Source organism: Oncorhynchus nerka, unplaced genomic scaffold (assembly GCF_034236695.1).
Source record: "Oncorhynchus nerka isolate Pitt River unplaced genomic scaffold, Oner_Uvic_2.0 unplaced_scaffold_1560, whole genome shotgun sequence".
Classification (NCBI taxonomy): Eukaryota; Metazoa; Chordata; class Actinopteri; order Salmoniformes; family Salmonidae; genus Oncorhynchus; species Oncorhynchus nerka.
Genome location: NW_027039759.1, coordinates 4,475 through 14,470, shown reverse-complemented (window position 1 = coordinate 14,470; position 9,996 = coordinate 4,475). Strand labels below are relative to the sequence as shown.

General features: G+C 39.9%; 1 protein-coding gene across 1 annotated transcript; it reads right to left on the bottom strand.

The window, feature by feature from the left end:
• Nucleotides 1-6,827: 6,827 nt before the first annotated feature.
• LOC115121908 (scavenger receptor cysteine-rich type 1 protein M160-like) lies at nucleotides 6,828-9,718 on the bottom strand (the record flags this gene model as incomplete). The annotated part of the gene is made up of 6 exons (XM_065015273.1): nucleotides 6,828-7,391; nucleotides 7,519-7,607; nucleotides 7,711-8,031; nucleotides 8,459-8,734; nucleotides 8,860-9,165; nucleotides 9,594-9,718. Coding segments are annotated over 6 exons (1,252 nt in total), but the record flags the coding sequence as incomplete, so codon positions are not given.
• Nucleotides 9,719-9,996: the final 278 nt, after the last annotated feature.

The window sequence follows — 9,996 nt, the reverse complement described above, 5'->3', positions numbered from 1 at the left end:
GTTTCTGCATTAGAAGGGAGGGGTTTCTGCATTAGAAGGGAGGGGTTTCTGCATTAGAAGGGAGGGGCTTCTGCATTAGAGGGGAGGGGCTTCTGCATTAGAAGGGAGGGGTTTCTGCATTAGAAGGGAGGGGTTTCTGCATTAGAAGGGAGGGGTTTCTGCATTAGAAGGGAGGGGTTTCTGCATTAGAAGGGAGGGGTTTCTGCATTAGAAGGGAGGGGTTTCTGCAACCAAATTGCATGTGCATCGCCCTTGTTGCAAGTTTAGCAAACACAGAAAGGGGCCTATATAGAAGACCAAAAGTCATCTGGCACACTGCTTAGGATGTCAACTACTTTTACTTTTTTCTAGCCTAAAATCATTGATGTTACTACTAATGTGAAAACAAGACTAAATATGACTATTGTTGTTCACTTGACTGTCTTAAGACGATTGTCAAATAATTGTAACATTCATTACAGACGTCAATTGTGCCAACATGGCTACGCTGTTGGCATCACCTTTTACAGTGGATTTCTGCTGTTGTGGGCCTTTAACCATCTGTCTGACTTGTTGTTTACACAGGACAGAGACGTGACTATCGTGGATCCTCTGGGGAGCCTCAACAACATCATGATGCTAACGAGGCAGAGAAGAGTCTCTCCAGTTTATATCACCTCAAGAATCACCAGCAGAGACCCACAGGGAATAAATCTCATTGCTTCTCAGACTGTGGGAAAGGTTGCACATTTTCATCAGAACTTAAAATACACCAGCAAGTACACACAGGAGAGAAATCTCACCACTGTTTTGATTATGGGAGAGTTACTTAAGATCAGAATCACTAAAAGTACACATGAGAATTCATACTGGAGAGAAATCTTATATAGCTGTGATCAATGTGGGAAGAGTTTTACTCACTCAAGCTGCTTGATAGTACATCTGAGAGCACACACAGGAGTGAAACTTTATAGCTGTGATCAATGTGGGAAGAGTTTTGTTACATCGAGGCATCTGACTATACACATGAGAATTCACACAGGAGAGAAATCTTACAGCTGTAGTCAATGTGGGAAGAGTTTTATTCAGTCAAGTAGCCTGATATCACACCAGAAAACACACACAGGAGAGAAACCACATAGCTGTGATCAATGTCACAAGAGATACTCTGATAAAAGATATCTGATCAAACATCAGAAAATACATACATGAAGTAGTTGTTTCATGATATCAATGAAATGTCACAATGTAGAATGTTTTAACATTGTAGAAGGAGTATTTTAATGATGTCACAATGTAGAATGTTTTAACATTGTTTATTTTAATGATGTCACAATGTAGAATGTTTAAACATTGTAGAAGGAGTATTTTAATGATGTCACAATGTAGAATGTTTAAACATTGTAGAAGGAGTATTTTAATGATGTCACAATGTAGAATGTTTTAACATTGTAGTAGGAGTATTTTAATGATGTCACAATGTAGAATGTTTTAACATTGTAGTTGGAGTACAAAGGATTTGAATTTGTTAAAAGTCCATATTGATACAGAAACACTAAACCATGATTTAGATGTATTAAGAACAAGTTGATTGACAAAGTCATGAAAAATTAAATAAACCATATTTAGGCTGTGATAAAAGATATGCCTCTGGGGTCAAAATGATCCATGTCAGAACTATGGTTCAATGTAAATATGTAGTGGGTCTAAAGTTTGTTTTAAATTATCACTCATTATAAACGAATCAATCAACACATACTTCTCTTTGAACGACTTAATACAATATTACACTTTTATGAAGTAAATGAAAATAAACTTTTGGTTCCTCAACTGTGTTGCCCCTCCAGTCAGCAGAAGACGATGTGAGTGTATTTTAATTTAAGTTGATATATTTATTTTCTTATTCAAAATACAGACATCATACAAAACAGAACTAGTATCAACTAGAAAATACTAAAACACACAAAATATCAATGAAGTAATAAATAAATTACTATTTTAGTGAAATTGTTATCATTCTGAAAAAATCTATAATGATTCAGGAAAATGTTTTTCTTGTTGTTATTCACTAGGGTTAATGTTTTAATAAAATATTTAAATTCAGTCAGAAAAATTTGTAATTTTGGTATAGAATTTTGGAATTTTTGTTTGTGTACAAAGTATTTGGCAACAAGAATAAAAAGAAATCACAATCACTTCAGTGGTTTTGTTGTCATTGCAATAGTAACATATTATATCCTTCATGTTAAACATGGGCAGTGTTCATAATGGTAAATAAGTATCTTACAAGGTTTTCCCAAAATTCTGACACAAATGTACATCAAACAACAAGTGGGACAGATTCTCACCTTTTTCACAGAAAACGCAGATATCATCAACAGCCACATGTGGACGTCATAGAATTACATGGATATATCTGATGTAACATTTTAAAGTGCGCTTCCTTAACCTTGTTTGTTATACAGTATTTGTAAAGCCTTAACCAGGTATGTTTCCAGACAAGGTCAGGAATAAGAAGCAGGTTCCACAAACACTTTCCTCTCGGTGGAAGTTGGTTTTCTGAACGGAGAATTTGTCTTATATATTTATTACAACAAGATTTCTCAAGTAAACCCACACCTTCCAATCTGAGTTCTGGATCAACTTTGTGATCATTACCAAAGATAAGATGGGTTTTCATTAGTGTAGTTAGACCCCTGGGAACGGCCCTGAGTTCTGGATCAACTTTGTGATCATTACCAAAGATAAGATGGGTTTTCATTAGTGTAGTTAGACCCCTGGGAACGGCCCTGAGTTCTGGATCAACTTTGTGATCATTACCAAAGATAAGATGGGTTTTCATTAGTGTAGTTAGACCCCTGGGAACGGCTCTGAGTTCTGGATCAACTTTGTGATCATTACCAAAGATAAGATGGGTTTTCATTAGTGTAGTTTAGACCCCTGGGAACGGCCCTGAGTTCTGGATCAACTTTGTGATCATTACCAAAGATAAGATGGGTTTTCGTTAGTGTAGTTAGACCCCTGGGAACGGCTCTGAGTTCTGGATCAACTTTGTGATCATTACCAAAGATAAGATGGGTTTTCATTAGTGTAGTTAGACCCCTGGGAACGGCTCTGAGTTCTGGATCAACTTTGTGATCATTACCAAAGATAAGATGGGTTTTCATTAGTGTAGTTAGACCCCTGGGAACGGCTCTGAGTTCTGGATCAACTTTGTGATCATTACCAAAGATAAGATGGGTTTTCATTAGTGTAGTTAGACCCCTGGGAACGGCTCTGACCACAGAAATAAACTCTCTGAAAGGAATTGGAAACCCTTTCAATGTTATAAATTGTTCATATGTGAGAATATTACCTCTGTTGTCAAAAACATCAAGAACAAAGTCGTTATTCCTCTCATGCCAGCTGGCGTAGAACAATGACTGATTCCTTACAGTTATGTCTGAATTATTCCACGAAAGAGCTTTATGTGGGGAAAAAATGTGCAGGAAACATATTTTCCAGGCCATTAAAGCTGGTTGGTGAAACGTAGCCAATTTAGTGGGTAATCTTTCAGGAATATAATTACATTTCAGTAAAAATTGAAGACCAACAGGAATATTTTATATTTCTTTATCATCAGAGTCAAATAAACATAAGATTTCTGTACTATATAAACACTGCAAATCCAACAATAGTGTCTGTACTATATAACCACTGCTAATCCAACAATAGTGCTGGGTGTCTACTATATAAACACTGCTAATCCAACAATAGTGCTAGGTGTCTGTACTATGTAAACACTGCTAATACAACAATAGTGCTAGGTGTCTGTACTATATAAACACTGCTAATACAACAATAGTGCTAGGTGTCTGTACTATATAAACACTGCTAATCCAACAATAGTGCTAGGTGTCTGTACTATAGAAACACTGCTAATACAACAATAGTGCTAGGTGTCTGTACTATATAACCACTGCTAATCCAACAATAGTGCTAGGTGTCTGTACTATAGAAACACTGCTAATACAACAATAGTGCTAGGTGTCTGTACTATATAACCACTGCTAATCCAACAATAGTGCTAGGTGTCTGTACTATATAACCACTGCTAATCCAACAATAGTGCTAGGTGTCTGTACTATATAACCACTGCTAATACAACAATAGTGCTAGGTGTCTGTACTATATAAACACTGCTAATCCAACAATAGTGCTAGGTGTCTGTACTATAGAAACACTGCTAATCCAACAATAGTGCTAGGTGTCTGTACTATATAAACACTGCTAATCCAACAATAGTGCTAGGTGTCTGTACTATATAAACACTGCTAATCCAACAATAGTGCTTGGTGTCTGTACTATATAAACACTGCTAATCCAACAATAGTGCTAGGTGTCTACTATATAAACACTGCTAATCCAACAATAGTGCTAGGTGTCTGTACTATGTAAACACTGCTAATACAACAATAGTGCTAGGTGTCTGTACTATATAAACACTGCTAATCCAACAATAGTGCTAGGTGTCTATACTATATAAACAGATAAATTCTGAAACCTGTTTCTTTGTCAGTTTCTCTGTTTCAATAATAGTAATACTATTATCCTACTGAACAGTACAGCTTGGGTTGGTCTACTATTATCCTACTGAACAGTACAGCTTGGGTTGGTCTACTATTATCCTACTGAACAGTACAGCTTGGGTTGGTCTACTATTATCCTACTGAACAGTACAGCTTGGGTTGGTCTACTATTATCCTACTGAACAGTACAGCTTGGGTTGGCCTGTAACAAGTAATTAAAGAGTAAAAAGTAATTAAAGAGCAACAGTAAAATAACAATAGCAGGACTATATACAGGTCAGTACCTGGCTCTCCAGAGAAGACAGGCTATGTGCACACAGCCCACAAAATGAGGTGGAAACTGAGATGCACTTCCTATCCTCCTGCCAAATGTATGACCAGTTAATTCATACTGTATGTTGTAGTCTGTCTAAGAGGGGAATCACACAGACTGATCTCAGTTTATTCATACTGTATGTTGTAGTCTGTCCAAGAGGGGAATCACACAGACTGATCTCAGTTAATTCATACTGTATGTTGTAGTCTGTCCAAGAGGGGAATCACACAGACTGATCTCAGTTAATTCATACTGTATGTTGTAGTCTGTCCAAGAGGGGAATCACACAGACTGATCTCAATTCATACTGTTAAGTCTGTTCATATCTCAGTAATTCATACTGTATTTGTAGTCTGTCCAAGAGGGGAATCACACAGACTGATCTCAGTTAATTCATACTGTATGTTGTAGTCTGTCTAATAATTAAATCACACAAGACTGACAGCCTGTAATTTTATTAAAAGCATTCAGTTGATTACATGGCAGTTTAGAGAGCAACATCAAAACAACAATCTACATTATAATCAATAATCAATATCATAACATTTATAACCAATAACATCATTATCTCTATACTACTAACAGCATAACACTAATCTACATCATAATCAATATCGTAACGTTTATAATCAATAACATCATTATCTCTTATCTTGCCCAAACCCCATGTTACCCAGAACCCCATGTTATCCAAAACCCTATGTTACCCAAAACTCCATATTACCCAAACGTCATGTTATCCAAAACCCCATGTTACCCCAAATCCCATGTTACCCAAACCCCATGTTACCCAAACCCCATGTTACCCAAAAAACCCATGTTACCAAAACCCCATGTTACCAAACCCCATGTTACCCAGAACCCCATGTTACCCAAATCCCCATGTTACCCAAAACCCATGTTACCCAAACCCCATGTTACCCAAAACCCCATGTTACCCCAAACCCCATGTTCCCCAAAACCCCATGTTACCCAAACCCCATGTTACCCAAAATCCCATTTTTCCCAAAACCACATGTTACCCCAAACCCCATGTTACCCCAAACCCCATGTTACCCCAATCCCCATGTCTCCCAAACCCCATGTTACCCAAAACCCCATAAAACCCCATGTTACAAAATCCCAAAAACCCCATAAGAAATAAAGTTAAAACTCCCCAAAAACCCCAGTTACCCAAAAACCCCATAAAATCCCCATGTTAAAGAATCTAAACCCCACCCAAAACTAAAAACCCCAAGATAAAACCCCATGAATTACCCAGAACCCCATGTTAAAACCCCATGATACCCAAAACCCCATGTTACAAACTAAATAATGTTATAAATGTTCTAAAACCCCATGTTACCAAACTAAATAAGATGTTACCCCAAACCCCATGTTCCCCAAACCCCATGTTACCCAAAATAAGATAAAAAACCCCATGTTACCCCAAACCCCATGTTACCCCAATCCCCATGTTTCCCAAACCAATGTTACCCAAAACCCCATATACCCACAGATGTTATCCAAAACCCCATGTTACCCAAAATCCCATGACCCAAACCCCATGTTACCAAAACCCCATGTTAAAATCCCCATGTTACCAAAACCCCATGTTACCAAACTCCATGTTAAAAACACCATGTTACCCAAATCCCCATGTTACCCAAACCCCAATGTTACCCAAAACCCCATGATACCCAAAACCCCATGTTACCAAACTCCATGTTACCCAAACCCCATGTTACCCAAATCCCCATGTTAAAAACCCCATGTTACCAAACTCCTTGTTAAAAACCCCATGTTACCCAAAATCCCATGTTACCCCAAACCCCAAAAACCCCATGTTACCCAAACCCCATGTTACCCCAAACTCCATGTTACCCAAAACCCCAAAAACCCCATGTTACCCAAAACCCCATGTTACCCCAAACTCCATATTAACAAACCCCATGTTACCCCAAACCCCATGTTACCCCAAACCCCATGTTACCCAAACCCCATGTTACCCAAAACCCCATGTTACCCAAAACTCCAAGTTACCAAAACCCCATGTTAACCAAACTCCATGTTACCCAAAATCCCATGTTACCCAAAACTCCAAGTTACCCAAACCCCATGTTACCCAAACCCCATGTTACCCAAAACCCCATGGTACCCAAAAACCCCATGTTACCCAAACCCCATGTTTCTCTGGTGGTAAAAACCAAACTAAATGAATAATGGTGGTTGCAGTCACTACTTTTAGATTTCTTCCAAAGTTCTAGAAAGATAAACTAATTCTGAACGTGTTATTAAAATTAGAATCACTTCAGGTTTATCACCACATTTTAAACACCAGTCCACTGTTGACCATCGATTTAAAACACAAAACTGACCTAAGATCAGCATGTAGGGTCAGATTCATTCTACTCCTACTCCGTCCCCTGGGCTGCTCTCTCCTCTCCCGGTCCAGCTTCAGCTCTGGAGCTCAGAGAGACCATCTCCATGGCATTGACATAAAGAGCCATGCTGCTCACCCTGTTCACTCTCTTCTGCCTCCTGGTGGGCTAGGGAGGCACAGCACCAACAGTCAGACATTTACTCTCTGGTATCTCCATTCTCTCTCCTTCCCTCTCTCCCTCCCCCTCTTCCTCTAGTTTAAATGTCTTGTAACATCTGAGTAAATGTCTTTACCTTGTAGTACAGGTAGGAGGTGGTGATGGTTGTCAGTAGGATCAGCAGCACTACAACGTGTCTGATGATGAAGGCTGGCAGAGGAGAGGCTGCAAACAGAAACACCTTTGATGAGGGGACTGATCATCATCACATAGATCTGTGGGAAATCTGTCAATGACAAAGTTATAAGTCTGGTTCATGTTCAGTTACCTGTGATGGTGAGGGAGAGGAGCTCACTCTCAGAGGAGAAGTTATGAGAGAAAACATAATTGTCAAAAACACAGCTGTAGTTCCCTTGGTGGGAGTCATCTGCAGCAGGGAAGAGGAAGGCAGCAGAGTGATTGAGAGCTGGCTGGATCTGGGTTCTGTTGGAGCCGGTGAACGTGAGGAGGAAGGAGCCTCCTGGGTACTGTGGCTGAGTGGAGCAGGTGATGGTGAAGCTGTAGCCCCTGAACACCTCGGGCCCCTGGTGGCCCCTGGAGACCCCTCCCATTGAGTCAGTCAGGAAGATATCAGGCTGGACCAGGAGATCTGTAACAATAAAAGAGAACATTAAATACCTATTCAACTAGTTTCCTATAGATATGACAATAACATCAGCATGTAACAGTGCCAGCCACCCTCCCTCACAGGGCAACATGACAACATATGTTGATATCAGGCTGAAGCAGGACATCTGGAACAAGAGGAGAGAAAAAGAAAACGTAGCTCCTCAACTACTTTCCCCATTTAGATAACATGACATGTGACAGTGGTAGTGAGTAGAGACGTTCACTGAGATAAAACACTCAAACACAAAAGCATTCTGGGATATTTAAGTTGTATTTGATTCCTACTTGACTGAGTGATCTATTTAGTAAAGCAGACTGATAAGTTAAACAGTCATCATGAGATGTGCAGAGGAAGTTGTATGAATGAAGTAAATCAGTTAAATATAACAATAATATATTTTTATTACCTGAGCAGATCACTGTGAGTCCAGGAAGGAGATCATAACTTCTCCAACACTCCCTCAGTGAAGACTCAGACCCAGAACAGAAAACTTCAACCCCTCTAGTGGTGTTTCCAGGTAGTTCTGAAACAGTGGACCCACAACCCAGCTGTCTACACACGACTGCAGCTATAGACATCACGTCAGAGAGAGTTCCCACAATCCTCCACTCTCCCTGGTCGTACCGCTCCACTCCACCAGCACAGCGACTGTCTCCTCCCACCAGCCTCACATCATCAGGCTCTGAGAAAAGAAAAGAGAGAGACAGTAATCTTACTATTTTCTCACTAAAACACACCTATATTGTCTCTCATATTCTTCACTCCAGGTGAGAAACAATGTTGATTGAGTGGCAAACTGTTTCTTACCTGAGCAGGTGAGTCCAACAGCATTACCAGGTAGGCAGGTGTTGTGTTTTCTGTCTGAGGTGTCACAGTCCAGGAGAAGGGACTCTTTGCCTTTACACTGGAACTCTTTATCCCAGGTCTGACCCTCACCTCCTCCATAGAGCCCCCCCTGTAGAGCTGCAGGAGCCCCACAGCCAAGCTCCCCACAGACTACCTCTGCATCCTGCCGGTCAAAGTCAGCTTCACACACTGAGGCCCAGGACTGATTGGACTTCACCTCCACTCTCCCAGAGCAGAGACCAGCTCCATCCACAAGCCGCACAGACTCTGGAGAAAAAGAGTTGGTTGAACATTCAATCAGTTTTGTTGATGACACTGTCAAGGACTAAACACAAATATGTTGGATAAAAGATTGTAGTTTGCTATGTTTGATACTGTAAGAGGTAGAAATGGGTTCTTAGTCACTCAGGATCGGGTTGGGAATAATGTAGGCAGGAGACAGGAATAAGTTCACTTCACTTTATAGAAAATAAACAGCTGGACATCCATCAGGCAGCTTCACTTCAGTACCATCTGATCTACAATGATCTGCCCATGAACATCTCCCATAAACCAATATGACAAACACAAATATAATGTTTAAATACATCTGACATCTCTCCCTCTATTTAAATGAAATAAAAACACATAAAACATGATACATGGTAATATTGTATAATGTATAAATAAATCTCTCAATATGACCAGTCTCTTACCTGAACAGATCACATGATGATAATATCTACCATCACAGAAACCAGCTCTTCCTCCTATGATGTCACACTGTCTAATAGAAGACTCATCTCCATACAACCAAATAGTCTGACTCCTCTTCTTCCATCTTCAATCAGAGGTCCTCTAGATTCAGCTACAACATTCCCACAGTTCAGCTCTCTACACACAACCTTGGTCTCTCTCATCATGTCCCACCACCTAGTACATAGACCTGTCCACTCTCCTCTGTAGAAGACTTCCACTGTCCCAGAACAGGAAGTGGTCCCATCCACCAGTCTGACTGAGTATTCAGCTGTAAACAGCAGAGAGGAAAACACAGTGGTGAGGACAGATGATGACAGTGATTCTGTTATTCTAACAGCAGTGATGCTTTGTGGTTGACAA